General features: G+C 36.0%; 2 protein-coding genes across 2 annotated transcripts in view; both read left to right on the top strand.

Moving 5' to 3' along the window:
• Window positions 1-843: 843 nt before the first annotated feature.
• Window positions 844-10,506, top strand: LOC119493476 (putative butyrophilin subfamily 2 member A3). The gene is made up of 6 exons (XM_037778798.1): window positions 844-1,024; window positions 2,777-3,118; window positions 4,218-4,268; window positions 6,564-6,839; window positions 6,983-7,101; window positions 9,313-10,506. The coding sequence occupies exons 1-5, from the start codon at window positions 928-930 to the stop codon at window positions 7,087-7,089; spliced, it is 873 nt and encodes a 290-aa protein (XP_037634726.1). The 5' UTR covers window positions 844-927; the 3' UTR covers window positions 7,090-7,101; window positions 9,313-10,506.
• A 684-nt stretch (window positions 10,507-11,190) lies between these two features.
• Window positions 11,191-22,513, top strand: part of LOC119493474 (butyrophilin-like protein 2) — a 53,657-nt gene continuing 42,334 nt past the window's right edge. The window contains exons 1-2 of the mRNA XM_037778796.1: window positions 11,191-11,336; window positions 19,454-19,792. Of these exons, the coding sequence (XP_037634724.1) occupies window positions 11,240-11,336; window positions 19,454-19,792 (436 nt within the window). The 5' untranslated portion in view covers window positions 11,191-11,239. The remainder of the gene's footprint in view (window positions 11,337-19,453; window positions 19,793-22,513) is intronic.

The raw sequence follows: 22,513 nt of genomic DNA, 5'->3' as shown, positions 1-22,513 counted from the left end.
AAGCACTACAGCTTCACCACAAGGAGAGGGATCTGCAAGGGGAGGCAAATCCAGATATTTGAGGATGAAGACAAAGACCAAGAGGGAAAACTGATGACTGTGAACCTTTACCAGAATGGTACAGTAATGGTGCAGGGTAATGAAACCACCCTGGGCTCATTTACACAGGACTTCCCCACTCTGACAAAAATGGCAGAATTAAAAAAGAATAAGAGCAGCACTGTGAGCTCCCCCATTACCACAGGCACCCCAACAGCAGAAACCCAGGCCCACAACACCATTCTATCGTCCCCTCTGCCTGGCTTTGACAACCAGAACCCAGACCACCACACTGTCAACCAGCTGAGAGAGAGACTGGCTCTGTTTGAAGTGGAGCTCACTGAGCTGAGAGAACAGGTGTGCTCCTATACCAGCACCACATCACACCCTGACCTCCGAGAACAGCTCTGCCAGGAGAAGCACCAGCTGGAGACTGCTACCCAGAAGCTGAGGGAACAGGTGGCTAGCCTGCAGAGGGACAAACAGGTCCTCACCACTGAACTCAGGGAAACACAAAACATCATGAGGAAAGAAATAGCACAGATGAAAGAAGAGATGGCAAGACAACTGTCGGCCATCGTGGTGGAGCCACAACACAGAAAATAGATTGTAGAGACTCCTACAGAACAACTACAACCCCCCACCCTCCCAATCCTCCCCCAGCTGTCCCCCCGCCACCTACCACTATCACAACCCACAATGACGCAGCAGTGAAAAACTCTCAAGCCCCCCCTCTACATCAGCCCCACTACAAATGACCTGGCGCGGCGTCCAATCAATGAACGATATCCAATAGAGGCGTGTCGGTAAAAACTTCAGTGTCTACTAGAGTTGTGTCAGCGAGCTGCAGGTGACGGGAGGATACGGGTCTTCTTGTTGTACTTTAACATGTCGGGTGTTATTAGACTTGAGTTAACAGCTCCGGAGCTCCTGTCTCTGTGTTGCTGTCTGCTGTCTGCTGGAATAACACTAGCAGATGAGCGCGGTGAGTAAACTTAATGCTTTCTAGTGAATCAATGATCAGTTCGCCAGAGGACGGCTGGGGCTCTCCTTCAGGTGTGACGTTATGAGAACCCCGTACTTTGGTTGCATAGATTTCTGATACCTTGACATCCCTAGTCTGTCACGTGTATTATAGTGAAGCTAACGTTAGATAATTAGCTCGATCTATAGCTAAATAAACTGGGAAAAAGAAGGGATACACTGTTTGCCATTGGCAGAGCATTTTGGCCAATCTTTCTCCCCACATAATCAGCTGTGCTGCTCATCCCACAAATGCATGATCCTCACAAGTTGGACATCATTGTGAAGGTAAATAATCAGGCTTTCCAACGATGTAAAATACAATGCCAATTAACATTGTAACAACAGAGAAATAATCCACCAAACACAAGTTTCCAAACTTTTTTTTCCTAGCTTATCATCAGCACAGACTGATCTTATATTAGTACAGAGCCATGACAACACCTGACCCTACACATACAGCGGTTTGGTTTGACAAACATTGATTAATAAATCATTTAATCATTTGTTTTGTAAACAGTGTGGCTAATCAACTTAGTCAGGAAATGACTCAAATAAATAGGAAATATCATACAAATGCCAAAATACACTGGAGGGGGGCTTTAAAGGTCCAAATCGTCCCTGTAACATTACAATGTTGGGGTTAAGTCGATCAACTCAATACTGAATTTGAAACTCAGTATTTATAAATATATATCAATAATGATGGATTATAATTGATTTAAAGTAATCATTAATAATTATTAGCCATGTTATTTGCTTCAAACCAAGGCCATAAACAATCAAATCTACTCACAGTAGTCAGTAGTCAATGTGTACACTGCAGGCTTCCTGTGTGTTTCCTATTTTACTCTGTCAGTATGAAGTCAGATGTAAAGGGACACTCCAGATCTGGTGTTTGCTAACATGGAAGCAAAGAGTAGGAAGCAGCTGGGATGTAAAGGTGTGAAAGAAAAGTTAATCTTTGAGTGTGTGTCAGATTGCAGTGCAGCAATTCAGAAGCGGCTCCAAACCATCTGAAAATGTCTCTTCTTCAGTGAAAGTGAGATTTTGCTTTCAGTGTGCCATTGAAAGGTTTATAAATGTAGATTTAGGTAAGTGATGTAGGAGAGATCATAGACTTCACCTTGCGATGACATCACTGTAGTCATAATGAGGTGACTCGGCACTGTTTTGTAACACTTGAAACATTTTGAATAAACAAACAAAACATTGATGTTGAAGTTAAAGAATATAATTGCAATTATGGGACATAATACCTTTAAAAGAAGACACCAGAAGTCAGAGAGGAATAAGATAAGATATTCCTTTATTAGTCCCACAGTGGGGACATTTGCAGTGTGTCTCCTCGAAGGAAGACATTTCACAGGTTATATACTTTTCTCCAGGACAAAGAAAACCTTTTCCATTGGAAATAATTTGTGATATTCGAACATGTGATAGAAGAATAGTCTGATCTTCTGAACCCTCAGTCTAAAAGTTGTCAAAAAACAAAACATCTCTCTTAAAGTGTCTCATCAGGTATTTTATACATGTTAGCTTAAATATACTTAAATTATATCAGCATGACAAATATCCATAAATAATCTGACAAACTCACATGCTTATAAACTAGTGTTTCAGAGTAATTGAGGTGGCATGCAAATGTGTTTTCTGCTTTAACTCTAACTTTCTCTATTTAAACATAATGATTAATATATGTTTCTTCTTTCAGGTGTCGTCAAAGTGGTTGCAGCAGAAGGAAGTGATGTCATCTTACCCTGTTCCCTCAGCACCAAGGAGAACATTCAGTCAAAGTTGTTTGACTGGACGAAAGATGGTCAGCAGGATGAACGCGAGGTGTTCCTGTATGATGCAGGCATTCATTACAACAATGGCCGAGGAGGTCAGAGCGAGACGTTCAAAGGTCGAGTCTCACATTTTCAAGATCAACTGAAGTACGGCAACGCCTCCATAATCATCAGAAATACGAGGGTGACCGACCGTGGAAACTACAAGTGTCATTTTCCACGTCTTGAGCCAAGTCAGACCCTCTACGTTGAGCTTGTTGTTGTTGGTGAGTGCTCTCATAAAACAGTTAAAGTGGCAGTAGGCAGAATATTTTTGGCATCATTGGGCAAAAATTCCATAATAACCTTTCAGCATATTGTAATTCAAGTGTTCTGAGAGAAAACTAGACCCCTACACCTCCTCATGGCTCTGTTTTCAGGCTTTAGAAAATCTAGCCTGTGACGGGAGACTTTGACTAATCACAGGTCATTTCAGAGAGAGAGCGTTCCTATTGGCTGTGCTCCGGTCATGTGACCGGTACTTGGCGTTCCTTCACCAGATTTCACAATGGCGGCGGCGTCACAAACTTTCTCATTTTACAGCTAAACCGTGCGCTACAAGATGATTCTGAAAACATTTGAGGCGAGAAATAGGCATTAATGTAGCATAATATTAATTCATGTTTGATCAGCGCTGCCTAGTTTGACCGTTTGGTCGGAGTTCGCGAGTGATTGACAGCCGGCTCTCATAGACGGCAGCTTGACAGCAGACCTCAGATCAGCTATTATTGGTTGTTTTCCTCCGGTCTGTGACATCTTGCAGTTGCCGTTAGGAGCACCGGAGGACACAGAGGCACATGATTTTTTTCAAGTTACCTGTTACATGTACTACTGTCACTATATAGCGACCGCTTTATAAAAATAACTTTTTTTATCATATTTGCTCCAATCTCGCCTACTTCAGCTTTAAAGGATAAGTTCTAAATCTTTGTCTTAAAACAACAGTCACACGCCCGTATCAACACTACAACAGGTTTTGCTTTCTGTAATTGGTTGATTGGTTGAAAACAGACATGTCTTAGACGATTTAACAGACACTGTAGGATGTGTAATGAAGTATTAAAGGCTAACTTTGTTATTTTTCAACATGGACCTTATTTTCCCATGTGTTTGTGTCTAAGGGCGCTTTCACCAGTCATAGTCCGTTCGTCTAGTCCGAATTAGGGACGTGCAGTCCAAGAAAAAAATACTATTCGAAAATCACTGGGAAATAGTCGATTATTATTAGAAAATCCTTTTTAGTCGTACTTTCAGCTTTTGTTCCCTGCATTCGATGTTGATGATACCACACAGTCACAGTGTAAAAAATATTGTTTTTCCTTTTAGATTGTGATCCACAGTTCTCAACTTTGAAGAACAAATACGGGGAAACTGATGGTGAGTCACTGACAACGTGTGTGCTAAAGCTTTGTCTCCCTCGTGTATACATGATGAAATATATTTTCATATTTTCATTTTTAATTTCATTTTTCATGATATTGATGATGTCACTGATCTACATCTGCATTTTCTGACTGACCACTAAACGCGGATGTAGTATCTGAGCTTAAGGGGTTGTTCGTCACCCTGATGAAGCACTTTGACGGTATTGTCAGCGTTTTGTGAATGATAACCAGACGCAGAGCGACAAAGTTTTAGCACACAGATCAGCGATGAGATCCGTCAAGTCAATTTTATTTGTATAGCCCAAAATCACAAATCACAAATTTGCCTCAGGGGGCTTTACGATCTGTACAGGATACGACACCCTCTGTCCTTTACAGTGCGACCCTCTCATTGGATGAGGAAAAGCTCCCCACCAAAAAAAACCCTTTAACTGGGAAAAAATGGAAGAAACCTCAGGAAGAGCAACAGAGGAGGGATTCCACTTCCAGGATACTTGGTCTGTGTTGCAAATCAGTGACATCATCCAAACAACAGATTTATCCTTATCCATCCTTTTAAGGTTGAGCATTGTGGGTCACAATCATTGCATCCCATTTTATAGTGTGCACTGTATCCTGCTCTGCAGGTTTCAGTTGGTGCCAAATAATGCAGCACAACTGCCTGTAGTGCATATTTCTATTAACATGAATATTCTGCATTTTACTGCTTTGCATTTCTTGTATTGTGTGAATCTGTGTTGCATTTTTTGATTACGGGTTTTTTATAGGGCTGCCACCTCTCAGTCGATTAGTCGACTAATCGGTCGTTTTGGTGTCAAGCCGACTAAGATTTCTTTAGTTGGTTAGTCGACTTAAGCTAATTTCACACTACATGACCGACCGGCCAAACTACATTTTGTCACAGAAACACACGCAAGAAATACACGGTAAATGACGGGATACCATACGTGAGACGCATTGCTGATGTTGTTGTTGTTGGCACGTGTTCACAAAACAGCCTGTTTCCACAATCTTTTTACTATTTATTCCTCTAAGTGCAACAACAACTTTGGTCCGTGTTGCGTCACATAGAGTAAGTTCCTATTAGGCTCGTTGGAGATGAACTGCGCCTCGCCTGGAAAGTAGACGAGATCAGGCGGCAGCAGCAGGGGGCGCTGATGAAAAGCTGCGGTCAAGTCGGACAGTTTCCAGCAGTTTCCTGCAGCCTTCACTGAATTTACAGGAAGTCACAGAAAAAGTTACCTCCTGTTAGATCCGATCTGTAGGCTACTGGTAGTTCTCAGACCACGTTGGGATTTATTTATATTTGTTTGTAAACGTGGAAATGTGCGTGTATCTGGCATTGGAGTCTATCCTTTATTATTTGTATGTCTGCCTTGTAAAGCACATTGCAATGAGCACTCATTTTGATGCTTATTAATAACCTTCATTATGGAAGGAGGTATTGTTTTCACCGGCGTTGGTTTGTGTGTTTGTTTATTTGTATTTCTGTCTGTCTGTCTGTCTGTTATCAAGATTACTCCAAAAGTTCGTAATGGATTTGAATTACATTTTTTGGTGGGGTAAAGTGTGGCGCAATGAACAATTCATTAGATTTTGGTGGCGGTCCGATGTTGATCCGAATTCAGGATTTTTTTTAAGAATTCCGATCAGCCTGAGCATTAAGACCACAGGGTATAACACATGCACAGTGTAACTGATGATGCATGACCACGCCTTCTTCCTTTTTGTGGGAGCAGAGAGATACGTGTGTGGATGTGTGGCGAGACATCGAGGTGCGTGAGCTGCTGGCCGTCCGCAGTGAGAAAGAAAAAAACGCTAGATGACGGGATGAGAGACAACGTAGTGTAACGTTATACAGACATAACAAGGCTGCTGAATGAGAGAGGCATCCGCCGATACGTTACACGGAAACACACCGTGTTAATAAGAAGCCAACGTTGATTTTTCTCTGGTCTGGGTTTTTGTCGGGGAGCTCAAAATCAGGGCTAAAGTTGTGTAGTGTGAACTAGACATAATCGGTCGTTTTGGTCTCAGTCGACTAAGATTAATTTAGTCGGTTAGTCATTTTTTATGCTTTTTTCATGCTGAATGACTTATTTCCAAGAAACTTGTGAGCACATCTCTGTAAACACCAGATCTAAAGTGGTGCTTTAGTGTGATTCTTTTTACAGATCTGTCCATTAAAGGGACTATTTGTAACTTTGTAAGCGTATAAATGTAGCGGGTCGGCACACATGCGATGCTGTAACAGTCGTTTATAATTTATTCTTAACTCTGTTCACAGGGGCGGCAGAGCCCTACATCTCCATCGTCGATGTCACGAATGCTGGGGTGCAGCTGAATTGTGACGTTCGAGGTGCGTTCCCACAGCCGAAGCTACAGTGGCAGGACAGTGATGGAAATGTCCTTCCTACTGATGAGCCATGGGTTTCAGAGAGAAGACACCGCTACGACGTCACCCTCCAAATCATTGTGAACCGGACCGCGACCAACCGCTTCTGCTGTGTAGCCAAACAGAAGGACATCGGCCACATGTTTGAGGCTAACTTCACTGTTCCTGGTGAGACTCATCCCAGTGTTTTTATCTGCAGATAATTTTAGATGTTCTTAAATGTCATTTTAATCTTCATAGGTAGGTTATAACTACAATTAAAATACAGTTACATTCTGAGAGTCACACTTGGTTTTTGTAATGTGTTCCAGAGAAACTGTTTGAGGACACATCCTGCAAAGGGGAGGTCACAGGATGGATTAGTGGATTGGTTTTGGGAGCTCTCATCATTGTTGCAGTTCTAAGTTCATCACAATAAACCGTTATGAAGGTAAGTTTATATAATAGATTGTTTTAACATCTATAATGTGCAGACATCAACATAACAGATACTTAACAGCAACCACCTCATGTCAAGAATCGGTAGTCTTCTCAGATAAAAGATTTATCATGTTACTATTTACAGTCGTAAAAAAATCCACTGAGACTTCATTTCTTTATGAGGCCTCTGGTTCTCGTTCTGATGTTTAAAAAGCAGTGGTGGCCTAAAGGTGAAGTCACAGACACACCAACCCGACAAGCGGCAACTGCTGCGTCGCCTCACATCACCTTTGTCTCGGCCAACAGGTTGCACTCGAACACACCGCAAAGACTACAGCCGACCCCAGTTAGCATGTACGTTCTGCGCCTGCGTGAGAGGAAATAACTCTCCACACCAGCAGGCGGCGGTAGTCTGTATTCATCATTCAAAAAGGGAAACAGGAAGGCTGAGAACGGCGGATATACAAGCCTTTGTTATGATACGTACATGAAACAAAGCGACGTTTCGACACCACTCTCACTCACCACTTAGCTTTATTCCAGATGTTCATGTCTCATGTCAAAATATCCGTGTGTTGGAATGATCAGATGAGATGATGAAAAATGAGAAGAGTCTTCTGTGTGACTTTACTCTTTGGCTTGCTTTCCTCGTGTCCGTTTCTCTCCTCGTGCACTGATTCGTTTAAACTGAACCGCCAATCAGATTGAATTCTCTCAACGACGGGCTCCGCCGCCGATTCAACGTGCTGAATCAGCCAAAACACCTCCGACACGGGCAGACTAGAGCCGACGGTGCGGAACACACTGCAAAAACTAGACCGACAGACGCTCACCGATGGCCCCAAACTGTCCGACGGCTCAGTCAGGACCTTAGAGAAGCGAGCTCGTGGGCGGGAGGTCTTTGGTTCAGACCGCGGACCAGCAGGATAAATCCGCCCCTCCCTCATTACCACCACTGAGACATGGCCGTAGCCAGCTAAGGGGTCACTGAGGTCCGGACTCTCGTAATATTACAAGTTTTTCCTCCAGATATTACAACTTTATTCACAACTTCTCAGAGAACACAGATACAGTATGTGGAATATGTTTTCAATGAGCAGAAATTTTGCTGAAACTAATACAGTATGAGCTATTAACCCTCTGAGACCCGCGTGATCCTGACTGACTTTACCGTCTTTCAGAGGCTGTAGCAGGTTCAGTTTTAAGAGGTACAGATATCATATGAAAATCTAAGGAATCCATTGGTACCAATCATGTCATACTAGCTTGCTCCTGAAGAAAGTTAAATAACGCTCCAAAGTTGGCCAAAATTTTGGCGAGGAAAAACTCTCATGGCCATTTTCAAAAGGGTCCCTTGACCTCTGACTTCTAGATATGTGAATGAAAATGGGTTCTATGGATACCCACGAGTCTCCCCTTTACAGACATGCCCACTTTATGATAATCACATGCAGTTTTTTGCATGCAGTATAAATGTGTTATTGTCTCCTATTCTAAAATGGTGTGTTTGAATATTTCTGCATGCTGGGGTCCCTAAACAGTCTTGAATTACATAAATTGGGTATCACTGTAAAGCTGAGACTCTTGTGGATCCAATCAGCCCAACTGTATTCATGTGTGATGATGTTAGTCCCCATGGTAGACATTTCATTGTAGTGAGACCATTTTCTTTAAACTTGACCTCACTGTATAAAATGACCTGTGGTGACCTCTAGGATAATCACAGCCTCATGAAACTTTACAACCACAAACTAGAGACCTAGAGCATTCAGAGGATAGATTACTTTCCTAGCTAGATTGACAATAAGGGGGTTTCTGAGCAGTTTACACAACAGGACTGCTTGCCATCCAATCACAGAACAATGCAATTCTAGCAGAAATCTCCAAATGTCAAAAGTTTTTGATCCAAAAATCACAGCATGGCTTTTCCTATGGTGTTCCTCAAGGTCTTGGTGTCTTAATGTGGTATTTTGGAGGGATTATTGATCATTTAATGTTGCTATGTATAACAGACCGTTGCTAGGGGCGCAGTTGTAATGTCGGCCTCCGGAGGACCATTTTTGAGTCAAAGTATTGATTTCTTAAGGAAGTAGCCGTGTAATAAGCAGGATAATGTATAGCTAAATATAGCCAAATACTGCTCTGTTGTAAATATTGTGCATATGATAAAGAAATGTGACTTCATGTAATATATATATATTCTTTTCTTTTTTTGCTGCAGGTTCTCATGAGAAGACAAAGTGTTCATGTGAAGACAAAGTGTTCATGTGAAGCCACTTAATCCTTATCCAATCACGCCACTAGATGGAGCTTTATGACCAAAGATTCCCTGCTGGGCCTTCTTTCTGGACATTTTTTAGTGCAGTATTGTATTTATATTCTAAAGGGTTTATTAGGGGTTGCCTCGCTGTTTTATTATGCTGTTTTTATATCATATTGTGACTTGTTTGAATTTTCACTCTGTCACACTGGACTGTTGTTAAAGATACTATAACACCTAAATGAACAAGGTACATAGAACCTCAACCAACAGAGTGACATGCAAACAATGAGATGAGTTTTTTAAAAGATCATATTGAGCCAATTATTTCGTTCCAAAAGCTCAGACGATCAAACCAAACAGGAGCTCTGAATATTCTGGCGACCTGTTACGCCAACAGATCTCAGGCTTTCATTACAATAATATTAATGTAACTTGTATTAATCACGTAGTGCCTTAAAACATCAGCAAAAACATGCAGCTTGTGAAATGAGGCAATAACGGTTGATATGGTTTTCTCTACCTCTAAATTCATTAAAGGTTGAGCATCAGGACTTTAGTCTGATAAAGAATACAAACACATAACAAGACAACATTGAATCATGACAGCAACAACTGGTATGACAAAATACATTACATCATTATACAGTGCACAACAGAGGCACCATCAGGGATCTCCACAGCAGGTCAGCAGGGAAAGAAGAAACAAACAGTTTCTAGATGCACTTTATGCAATTGTATATTATTTTATTTAGTTTCAAATATTTGAAACTCTGAGCACTGTTAGGAATTTCCCAGTTAAATAACAGTAAAGAACTGGCAGCAGATATAATCACACTGGCTTTAGTTATTATAAAGGTAACTCTGAGCTAACTCTTAAAGCTAACAGCTAAATGTTTTAGAGTGTGAATATTTAATAACTTTAAATGTTACTTTTGTGTTTGAGTGAATTTGTTTTAGAAAAGTTTAAAAGTTTATGTTTGCCAAGCCGGAATCTGCCAAGTGCAATCCTGACTGTGAAGAAATGCTATATGCACCCACCACGAGCCAGATGCTGGTAAAATAGGCAAGTGGCTGAATGGGTCTTGTTATCATCTGCTGTCTGCTGTGTATACATCTCATCATGTCCTCAATAAAAAAGTATATTAATGTTAACTGATATATTAATTAACTGTAATTTCAGGCAGTGTTATCTGACAGAAACGTCTAAATGCTAATGTGCTGTGTTTCTGTGTTTCCAGAGAAGAAGTAAAGATTTATTTTAAACTCATGCACTGCCTGGAAGTCACTTTGTGTCCAAGTGTGCAACATTATGTTTTGTGCTTATTTGTGTGTGTGTGGACAGTGGTGAATGGAATGTGTGTGTGATATGATATAAAACATGTATGGGATGAGGGTGTCTGGTATGAAGAGAGGGAGATACAAATAAAACAGACAGATGACAATTAACAAAGAAAACATAAAATACAAGGGCATAAACTTTACTTGTTAAGTGACGGTGAGACCAATGTGCAATTTTGTATATGAGAGAGAGAGAGAGAGAGAGAGAGAGGCTATGAGTCATTTACATTCTTCCGGTTTTTACTCAAAACTGAATCACTTTTTCTTCAGAGAGAGAGAGAAAGAAGAAGAAGGGGGAGCGAGAGAAGAGGAAAAAGAGAGAAGCCATAGGGTAGTTTTTTTGTAGGAAAGTGTGCCATTGGTTTAGCCTGCACGTTAGTGTGCGGCGTCCAAAAGGAGGCGTGTCGGTAAAAACTTCAGTGACTACTAGAGTGAAGTAAACTATAAAAGACCCTGGACTCCAGTGCTGGAGGATACACGCCAATTCCCGTTGTGTCAGAGAGCTGCAGGTGACGGGAGGATACGGGTCTTCTTGTTGTACTTTAACATGTCGGGTGTTATTAGACTTGAGTTAACAGCTCCGGAGCTCCTGTCTCTGTGTTGCTGTCTGCTGTCTGCTGGAATAACACTAGCAGATGAGCGCGGTGAGTAAACTTAATGCTTTCTAGTGAATCAATGATCAGTTCGCCAGAGGACGGCTGGGGCTCTCCTTCAGGTGTGACGTTATGAGAACCCCGTACTTTGGTTGCATAGATTTCTGATACCTTGACATCCCTAGTCTGTCACGTGTATTATAGTGAAGCTAACGTTAGATAATTAGCTCAATATGTAGCTAAATAAACTGGGAAAAAGAAGGGATACACTGTTTGCCATTGGCAGAGCATTTTGGCAAATTTTTCTTGGGCGCTCCCCACATAATCAGCTGTGCTGCTCATCCCACAAATGCATGATCCTCACAAGTTGGACATCATTGTGAAGGTAAATAATCAGGCTTTCCAACGATGTAAAATACAATGCCAATTAACATTGTAACAACAGAGAGATAATCCACCAAACACAAGTTTCCAAACTTTTTTTTCCTAGTTTATCATCAGCACAGACTGATCTTATATTAGTACAGATCCATGACAACACCTGACCCTACACATACAGCGGTTTGGTTTGACAAACATTGATTAATAAATCATTTAATCATTTGTTTTGTAAACAGTGTGGCTAATCAACTTAGTCAGGAAATGACTCAAATAAATAGGAAATATCATACAAATGCCAAAATACACTGGAGGGGGGCTTTAAAGGTCCAAATCGTCCCTGTAACATTACAATGTTGGGGTTAAGTCGATCAACTCAATACTGAATTTGAAACTCAGTATTTATAAATATATATCAATAATGATGGATTATAATTGATTTAAAGTAATCATTAATAATTATTAGCCATGTTATTTGCTTCAAACCAAGGCCATAAACAAACAAATCTACTCACAGTAGTCAGTAGTCAATGTGTACACTGCAGGCTTCCTGTGTGTTTCCTATTTTACTCTGTCAGTATGAAGTCAGATGTAAAGGGACACTTAAGGCAGGTTAGCTGGTGTTTGCTAACATGGAAGCAAAGAGTAGGAAGCAGCTGTGATATAAAGGTGTGAAAGAAAAGTTAATCTTTGAGTGTGTGTCAGATTGCAGTGCAGAAATTCAGAAGCGGCTCCAAACCATCTGAAAATGTCTCTCTTCTTCAATGAAAGTGAGATTTTGTCATAGACTTCACCTTGCGATGACATCACTGTAGTCATAATGAGGTGACTCGGCACTGTTCTGTAACACTTGAAACATTTTGAATAAACACACAAAACATTGATGTTGAAGTTAAAGAATATAATTGCAATTATGGGACATAATACCTTAAAGCAGTGGTCTCAAACTCAATTTACCTGGGGGCCGCTGGAGGCAGAGTCTGGGTGAGGCTATTTATACATTTATCTGAAAAATGTCGGACAAAAAAATATCTGAAAAATGTCCGGAAAAAAAAAGTCTGAAAAAAAATAAGATCTAAAAAAATGTCCAGAAAATCATATCTGAAAAATGTCTGAAAAAAAGTCTGAAAAAAAATATCTGAAAAATGTCGGACAAAAAAAGTCTGAAAAAAAATATCTGAAAAATGTCTTAAAATAAATATCTGAAAAATGTCCGAAACAAAAATATCTGAAAAATGTCGGACAAAAAAAGTCTGAAAAAAGATATCTGAAAAAAAAGTTTGAAAAAAAGTCTGAAAAAAGATATCTGAAAAAAAAGTTTGAAAAAAAGTCTGCAAAATAATATCTGAAAAATGTCTTAAAAAAAATATCTGAAAAATGTCTGAAAAAAAGTCTGAAAAAAAATATCTGAAAAATGTCGGACAAAAAAAGTCTGAAAAAAAATATCTGAAAAAAAAGTCTGAAAAAAAGTAAGATCTAAAAAAATGTCCGGAAAATCATATCTGAAAAATGTTTGAAAAAAAATATCTGAAAAATGTCGGACAAAAAGTCTGAAAAAAAGTCTGAAAAAAAATAAGATCTAAAAAATTGTCCGGAAAATCATATCTGAAAAATCTCTGAAAAAAAATATCTGAAAAAAAGTCTGGAAAAAAAAGTCTGAAAAAAAATATCTGAAAAATGTCTTAAAAAAAATATCTGAAAAATGTCCGAAACAAAAATATCTGAAAAATGTCGGACAAAAAAAGTCTGAAAAAAAATATCTGAAAAAAAAGTCTGAAAAAAAGTAAGATCTAAAAAAATGTCCGGAAAATCATATCTGAAAAATGTTTGAAAAAAAATATCTGAAAAATGTCGGACAAAAAGTCTGAAAAAAAGCCTGAAAAAAAATAAGATCTAAAAAATTGTCCGGAAAATCATATCTGAAAAATCTCTGAAAAAAAATATCTGAAAAAAAGTCTGAAAAAAAAGTCTGAAAAAAAATATCTGAAAAATGTCGGACAAAAAAAGTCTGAAAAAAAATATCTGAAAAATGTCGGACAAAAAAAGTCTGAAAAAAAAGTCTGAAAAAAAGTCTGAAAAAAAAAAAGATCTAAAAAAATGTCCAGAAAATCATATCTGAAAAATGTCTGAAAAAAAGTCTGAAAAAAAATATCTGAAAAATGTCGGACAAAAAAAGTCTGAAAAAAAAGTCTGAAAAAAAGTCTGAAAAAAAAGTCTGAAAAAAATAAGATCTAAAAAAAATGTCCGGAAAATCATATCTGAAAAATGTCTGAAAAAAAGTCTGAAAAAAAATGTCGGACAAAAAAAGTCTGAAAAAAGATATCTGAAAAAAAAGTCTGAAAAAAAGTCTGAAAAATAATATCTGAAAAATATCTTAAAAAAAATATCTGAAAAAAAGTCTGAAAAAAAATAAGATCTAAAAAAATGTCCGGAAAATCATATCTGAAAAATGTCTGAAAAAAAATATCTGAAAAATGTCGGACAAAAAAAGTCTGAAAAAAGATATCTGAAAAAAAAGTCTGAAAAAAAGTCTGAAAAATAATATCTGAAAAATGTCTTAAAAAAATATCTGAAAAATGTCTGAAAAAAAGTCTGAAAAAAAATATCTGAAAAATGTCGGACAAAAAAAGTCTGAAAAAAGATATCTGAAAAAAAAGTCTGAAAAAAAATATCTGAAAAATGTCGGACAAAAAAAGTTTGAAAAAAGATATCTGAAAAAAAAGTCTGAAAAAAAGTCTGAAAAAAAATATCTGAAAAATGTCGGACAAAAAAAGTCTGAAAAAAATATCTGAAAAAAAATAAGATCTAAAAAAATGTCCAGAAAATCATATCTGAAAAATGTCTGAAAAAAAGTCTGAAACAAAATATCTGAAAAATGTCGGACAAAAAAAGTCTGAAAAATAATATCTGAAAAATGTCTTAAAAATAATATCTGAAAAATGTCTTAAAAAAAATATCTGAAAAATGTCGGACAAAAAAAGTCTGAAAAAAGATATCTGAAAAAAAGTCTGAAAAAAAATATCTGAAAAATGTCGGACAAAAAAAGTCTGAAAAAAAGTCTGAAAAAAAGTCTGAAAAAAAATATCTGAAAAATGTCTTAAAAAAATATCTGAAAAAAAGTCTGAAAAAAGATATCTGAAAAAAAAGTCTGAAAAAAAATATCTGAAAAATGTCGGACAAAAAAAGTTTGAAAAAAAATATCTGAAAAAAAAGTCTGAAAAAAAGTCTGAAAAAAAAGTCTGAAAAAAGTCTGAAAAAAAGTCTGAAAAAAATATCTGAAAAATGTCGGACAAAAACAGTCTGAAAAAAAATATCTGATAAAAAAGTCTGAAAAAAAATAAGATCTAAAAAAATGTCCAGAAAATCATATCTGAAAAATTTCTGAAAAAAAGTCTGAAAAAAAATATCGGAAAAATGTCGGAAAAAAAAGTCTGAAAATAATATCTGAAAAAAAAGTCTGAAAAAAAGTCTGAAAAAAAAGTCTGAAAAAAATAAGATCTAAAAAAAATGTCCGGAAAATCATATCTGAAAAATGTCTGAAAAAAAATATCTGAAAAATGTCGGACAAAAAAAGTCTGAAGAAAGATATCTGAAAAAAAAGTCTGAAAAAAAGTCTGAAAAATAATATCTGAAAAATATCTTAAAAAAAATATCTGAAAAATGTCGGAAAAAAAGTCTGAAAAAAGATATCTGAAAAAAAACTCTGAAAAAAAATATCTGAAAAATGTCGGACAAAAAAAGTCTGAAAAAAAGTCTGAAAAAAAGTCTGAAAAAAAATATCTGAAAAATGTCTTAAAAAAATATCTGAAAAAAAGTCTGAAAAAAGATATCTGAAAAAAAACTCTGAAAAAAAATATCTGAAAAAATGTCGGACAAAAAAAGTTTGAAAAAAAATATCTGAAAAAAAAGTCTGAAAAAAAGTCTGAAAAAAAAGTCTGAAAAAAGTCTGAAAAAAAAGTCTGAAAAAAATATCTGAAAAATGTCGGACAAAAACAGTCTGAAAAAAAATATCTGATAAAAAAGTCTGAAAAAAAATAAGATCTAAAAAAATGTCCAGAAAATCATATCTGAAAAATTTCTGAAAAAAAGTCTGAAAAAAAATATCGGAAAAATGTCGGAAAAAAAAGTCTGAAAATAATATCTGAAAAAAAAGTCTGAAAAAAAGTCTGAAAAAAAAGTCTGAAAAAAATAAGGTCTAAAAAAATGTCCGGAAAATCATATCTGAAAAATGTCTGAAAAAAAATATCTGAAAAATGTCGGACAAAAAAAGTCTGAAGAAAGATATCTGAAAAAAAAGTCTGAAAAAAAGTCTGAAAAATAATATCTGAAAAATATCTTAAAAAAAATATCTGAAAAATGTCGGAAAAAAAGTCTGAAAAAAGATATCTGAAAAAAAAACTCTGAAAAAAAATATCTGAAAAATGTCGGACAAAAAAAGTCTGAAAAAAATATCTGAAAAAAAGTCTGAAAAAAAATATCTGAAAAATGTCGGACAAAAAAAGTCTGAAAAAAATATCTGAAAAAAAGTCTGAAAAAAAATAAGATCTAAAAAAATGTCCGGAAAATCATATCTGAAAAATGTCTGAAAAAAAATATCTGAAAAATGTCGGACAAAAAAAGTCTGAAAAAAGATATCTGAAAAAAAAGTCTGAAAAAAAGTCTGAAAAATAATATCTGAAAAATGTCTTAAAAATAATATCTGAAAAATGTCGGACAAAAAAAGTCTGAAAAAAGATATCTGAAAAAAAAGTCTGAAAAAAAGTCTGAAAAATAATATCTGAAAAATGTCTTAAAAATAATATCTGAAAAATGTCTTAAAAAAAATATCTGAAAAATGTCGGACAAAAAAAGTCTGAAAAAAGATATCTGAAAAAAAGTCTGAAAAAAAATATCTGAAAAATGTCGGACAAAAAAAGTCTGAAAAAAAGTCTGAAAAAAAAGTCTGAAAAAAAAGTCTGAAAAAAAGTCTGAAAAAAAATATCTGAAAAATGTCTTAAAAAAATATCTGAAAAAAAGTCTGAAAAAAAATATCTGAAAAAAAAGTCTGAAAAAAAATAAGATCTAAAAAAATGTCCGGAAAATCATATCTGAAAAATGTCTGAAAAAAAGTCTGAAAAAAAATATCTGAAAAATGTCGGACAAAAAAAGTCTGAAAAAAATATCTGAAAAAAAAGTCTGAAAAAAAGTTTGAAAAAAAAATAACATCTAAAAAAATGTCCGGAAAATCATATCTGAAAAATGTCTGAAAAAAAGTCTGAAAAAAAATATCTGAAAAAAAAGTCTGAAAAAAAGTCTGAAAAAAAAGTCTGAAAAAAGTCTGAAAAAAAGTCTGAAAAAAATATCTGAAAAATGTCGGACAAAAAAAGTCTGAAAAAAAATATCTGATAAAAAAGTCTGAAAAAAAATAAGATCTAAAAAAATGTCCAGAAAATCATATCTGAAAAATTTCTGAAAAAAAGTCTGAAAAAAAAATATCGGAAAAATGTCGGAAAAAAAAGTCTGAAAATAATATCTGAAAAAAAAGTCTGAAAAAAAGTCTGAAAAAAAAGTCTGAAAAAAATAAGATCTAAAAAAATGTCCGGAAAATCATATCTGAAAAATGTCTGAAAAAAAATATCTGAAAAATGTCGGACAAAAAAGTCTGAAGAAAGATATCTGAAAAAAAAGTCTGAAAAAAAGTCTGAAAAATAATATCTGAAAAATATCTTAAAAAAAATATCTGAAAAATGTCGGAAAAAAAGTCTGAAAAAAGATATCTGAAAAAAAACTCTGAAAAAAAATATCTGAAAAATGTCGGACAAAAAAAGTCTGAAAAAAATATCTGAAAAAAAGTCTGAAAAAAAATATCTGAAAAATGTCGGACAAAAAAAGTCTGAAAAAAATATCTGAAAAAAAGTCTGAAAAAAAATAAGATCTAAATAAATGTCCGGAAAATCATATCTGAAAAATGTCTGAAAAAAAATATCTGAAAAATGTCGGACAAAAAAAGTCTGAAAAAAGATATCTGAAAAAAAAGTCTGAAAAAAAGTCTGAAAAATAATATCTGAAAAATGTCTTAAAAATAATATCTGAAAAATGTCTTAAAAAAAATATCTGAAAAATGTCGGACAAAAAAAGTCTGAAAAAAGATATCTGAAAAAAAGTCTGAAAAAAAATATCTGAAAAATGTCGGACAAAAAAAGTCTGAAAAAAAGTCTGAAAAAAAAGTCTGAAAAAAAGTCTGAAAAAAAAGTCTGAAAAAAAGTCTGAAAAAAAATATCTGAAAAATGTCTTAAAAAAATATCTGAAAAAAAGTCTGAAAAAAAATATCTGAAAAAAAAGTCTGAAAATAATATCTGAAAAAAAAGTCTGAAAAAAAGTCTGAAAAAAAAGTCTGAAAAAAATAAGATCTAAAAAAATGTCCGGAAAATCATATCTGAAAAATGTCTGAAAAAAAATATCTGAAAAATGTCGGACAAAAAAAGTCTGAAGAAAGATATCTGAAAAAAAAGTCTGAAAAAAAGTCTGAAAAATAATATCTGAAAAATATCTTAAAAAAATATCTGAAAAATGTCGGAAAAAAAGTCTGAAAAAAGATATCTGAAAAAAAAGTCTGAAAAAAAGTCTGAAAAATAATATCTGAAAAATGTCTTAAAAATAATATCTGAAAAATGTCTTAAAAAAAATATCTGAAAAATGTCGGACAAAAAAAGTCTGAAAAAAGATATCTGAAAAAAAGTCTGAAAAAAAATATCTGAAAAATGTCGGACAAAAAAAGTCTGAAAAAAAGTCTGAAAAAAAAGTCTGAAAAAAAGTCTGAAAAAAAAGTCTGAAAAAAAGTCTGAAAAAAAATATCTGAAAAATGTCTTAAAAAAATATCTGAAAAAAAGTCTGAAAAAAAATATCTGAAAAAAAAGTCTGAAAAAAAATAAGATCTAAAAAAATGTCCGGAAAATCATATCTGAAAAATGTCTGAAAAAAAGTCTGAAAAAAAATATCTGAAAAATGTCGGACAAAAAAAGTCTGAAAAAAGATATCTGATAAAAAAGTCTGAAAAAAAGTCTGAAAAAAAATATCTAAAAAAAAAAAAAAAAAAAAAAAAAAATTTGCGGGCCGCACTAACATTAAACTTTCATATCAAGGTGGGGGCCACAAAATATCGTCTTGCGGGCCGCAATTGGCCGCGCTCGCATATGCGATTGTGGTTTTAGCTGATGTGTGACGCCTCACTGTTTTGAGCGATGCTGGTTCAGGTATATTGAGAGCGAGCAAGCGCGAGCTCGACGCTGACTTTCGTTGATTTCACGGCCACAGGTGTCGCTGTTAAGAAGCATTTCTGAAAGTTACAAATAGTCCCTTCAAAACAAGACACCAGAAGTCAGAGAGGAATAAGATAAGATATTCCTTTATTAGTCCCACAGTGGGGACATTTGCAGTGTGTCTCCTCGAAGGAAGACATTTCACAGGTTATATACTTTTCTCCAGGACAAAGAAAACCTTTTCCATTGGAAATAATTTGTGATATTTGAACATGCGATAGAAGAATAGTCTGATCTTCTGAACCCTCAGTCTAAAAGTTGTCAAAAAACAAAACATCTCTCTTAAAGTGTCTCATCAGGTATTTTATACATGTTAGCTTAAATATACTTAAATTATATCAGCATGACAAATATCCATAAATAATCTGACAAACTCACATGCTTATAAACTAGTGTTTCAGAGTAATTGAGGTGGCATGCAAATGTGTTTTCTGCTTTAACTCTAACTTTCTCTATTTAAACATAATGATTAATATATGTTTCTTCTTTCAGGTGTCGTCAAAGTGGTTGCAGCAGAAGGAAGTGATGTCATCTTACCCTGTTCCCTCAGCACCAAGGAGAACATTCAGTCAAAGTTGTTTGACTGGACGAAAGATGGTCAGCAGGATGAACGCGAGGTGTTCCTGTATGATGCAGGCATTCATTACAACAATGGCCGAGGAGGTCAGAGCGAGACGTTCAAAGGTCGAGTCTCACATTTTCAAGATCAACTGAAGTACGGCAACGCCTCCATAATCATCAGAAATGCGAGGGTGACCGACCGTGGAAACTACAGCTGTCATTTTCCACGTCTTCAGCCACGTCAAATATTCTACGTTGAGCTTGTTGTTGGTGAGTGCTCTCATAAAACAGTTAAAGTGGCAGTAGGCAGAATATTTTTGGCATCATTGGGCAAAAATTCCATAATAACGTTTCAGCATATTGTAATTCAAGTGTTCTGAGAGAAAACTAGACCCCTACACCTCCTCATGGCTCTGTTTACAGGCTTTAGAAAATCTAGCCTGTGAGGGGAGACTTTGACCAATCACAGGTCATTTCATTGAGAGAGCGTTCCTATTGGCTGTGCTCCGGTCATGTGACCGGTACTTGGCGTTCCTTCACCAGATTTCACAATGGCGGCGGCGTCACAAACTTTCTAATTTTACAGCTAAACCGTGCACTACAAGATGATTCTGAAAACATTTGAGGCGAGAAATAGGCATTAATGTAACATAATATTAATTCATGTTTGATCAGCGTTGCCTAGTTTGACCGCTAGGTCGGAGTTCGCGAGTGATTGACAGCGGCAGATGGACAGCAGACCTCAGATCACCTCTGACTGGTTGTTTTCCTCCGGTCTGTGAAATCTTGCAGTTGCCGTTAGGAGCACCGGAGGACACAGAGGCACATGATTTTTTTCAAGTTACCTGTTACATGTACTACTGTCACGATATAGCGACCCGCTTTATAAAAATAACTTTTTTTATCATATTTGCTCCAATCTCGCCTACTTCAGCTTTAAAGGATAGGTTCTAAATCTTTGTCTTAAAACAACAGTCACACGCCCGTATCAACACTACAACAGGTTTTGCTTTCTGTAATTGGTTGATTGGTTGAAAACAGACATGTCTTAGACGATTTAACAGACACTGTAGGATGTGTAATGAAGTATTAAAGGCTAACTTTGTTATTTTTCAACATGGACCTTATTTTCCCATGTGTCTGTGTCTAAGGGCGCTTTCACCAGTCAAAGTCCATTTGTCTAGTCCGAATTAGGGACGTGCAGTCCAATAAAAAAATACTATTCGAAAATCACGGGGAAATAGTCGATTATTATTAGAAAATCCTTTTTAGTCGTACTTTCAGCTTTTGTTCCCTGCATTCGATGTTGATGATACCACACAGTCACAGTGTAAAAATATTGTTTTTCCTTTTAGAATGTGATCCACAGTTCTCGACTTTGAAGAACAAATACGGGGAAACTGATGGTGAGTCACTGACAACGTGTGTGCTAAAGCTTTGTCTCCCTCGTGTATACATGATGAAATATATTTTCATATTTTAATTTTTAATTTCATTTTTCATGATATTGATGATGTCACTGATCTACATCTGCATTTTCTGACTGACCACTAAACGCGGATGTAGTATCTGAGCTTAAGGGGTTGTTCGTCACCCTGATGAAGCACTTTGACGGTATTGTCAGCGTTTTGTGAATGATAACCAGACGCAGGGCGACAAAGTTTCAGCACACAGATCAGTGATGAGATCCGTCAAGTCAATTTTATTTGTATAGCCCAAAATCACAAATTTGCCTCAGGGGGCTTTACGATCTGTACAGGATACGACACCCTCTGTCCTTTACAATGCGACCCTCTCATCGGATGAGGAAAAACTCCCCACCAAAAAAAAAAACCTTTAACAGGGAAAAAATGGAAGAAACCTCAGGAAGAGCAACAGAGGAGGGATCCCACTTCCAGGATACTTGGTCTGTGTTGCAAATCAGTGACATCATCCAAACAACAGATTTATCCTTATCCATCCTTTTAAGGTTGAGCATTGTGGGTCACAATCATTGCGTCACATTTTATAGTGTGCACTGTATCCTGCTCTGCAGGTTTCAGTTGGTGCCAAATAATGCAGCACAACTGCCTGTAGTGCATATTTCTATTAACATGAATATTCTGCATTTTACTGCTTTGCATTTCTTGTATTGTGTGAATCTGTGTTTTGATTACGGGTTTTTTATAGGGCTGCCACCTCTTAGTCGATTAGTCGACTAATCGGTCGTTTTGGTGTCAAGCCGACTAAGATTTCTTTAGTGTGTGTGGAAGTGTGGCGAGACATCGAGGTGCGTGAGCTGCTGGCCGTCCGCGGTGAGAAAGAAAAAAGCGGTGGATGACGGGATGAGAGATATCGTAGTGTAACGTTATACAGACATAACAATGCTGCTGAATGAGAGAGGCATCCGCCGACACGTTACACGGAAACACACCGTGTTAATAAGAAGCCAACGTTGATTTTTCTGTGTTCTAGGTTTTTGTCAGGGAGCTCAAAATCAGGGCTAAAGTTGTGTAGTGTGAACTAGACATAATCGGTCGTTTTGGTCTCAGTCGACTAAGATTAATTTAGTCGGTTAGTCATTTTTTATGCTTTTTTCATGCTGAATGACTTATTTCCAAGAAACTTGTGAGCACATCTCTGTAAACACCAGATCTAAAGTGGTGCTTTAGTGTGATTCTTTTTACAGATCTGTCCATTAAATTAACTAATCGATTAGTCGACAAAATTGTATGAGTGTTAGTCGACTAAGGTTTTCAACAACAGCCCTAGCTTTTTATTAACATTAATATTATCTTCTCTTGTTATTGCTCTGCCTGCTTATGATTTCATTTATTTCTAAATTTGAATCTTGGTGTATTCGTTTTTAGGATGACTTTTTAATAAGACAGACAGACTGCCTGGTTGGTTTGCAATTTTGTTTTTGTGTTTTCCAAAACAATATTTTCTATAAATCTTAAACTCAAATAAGTTCAAAATGAGTTTTATTGCACAATAACTTGTGTATAAATC

This window comes from Sebastes umbrosus, chromosome 8 (genome assembly GCF_015220745.1).
Source record: "Sebastes umbrosus isolate fSebUmb1 chromosome 8, fSebUmb1.pri, whole genome shotgun sequence".
NCBI lineage: Eukaryota > Metazoa > Chordata > Actinopteri > Perciformes > Sebastidae > Sebastes > Sebastes umbrosus.
This window is presented reverse-complemented; position numbering and strand designations above follow the sequence as displayed.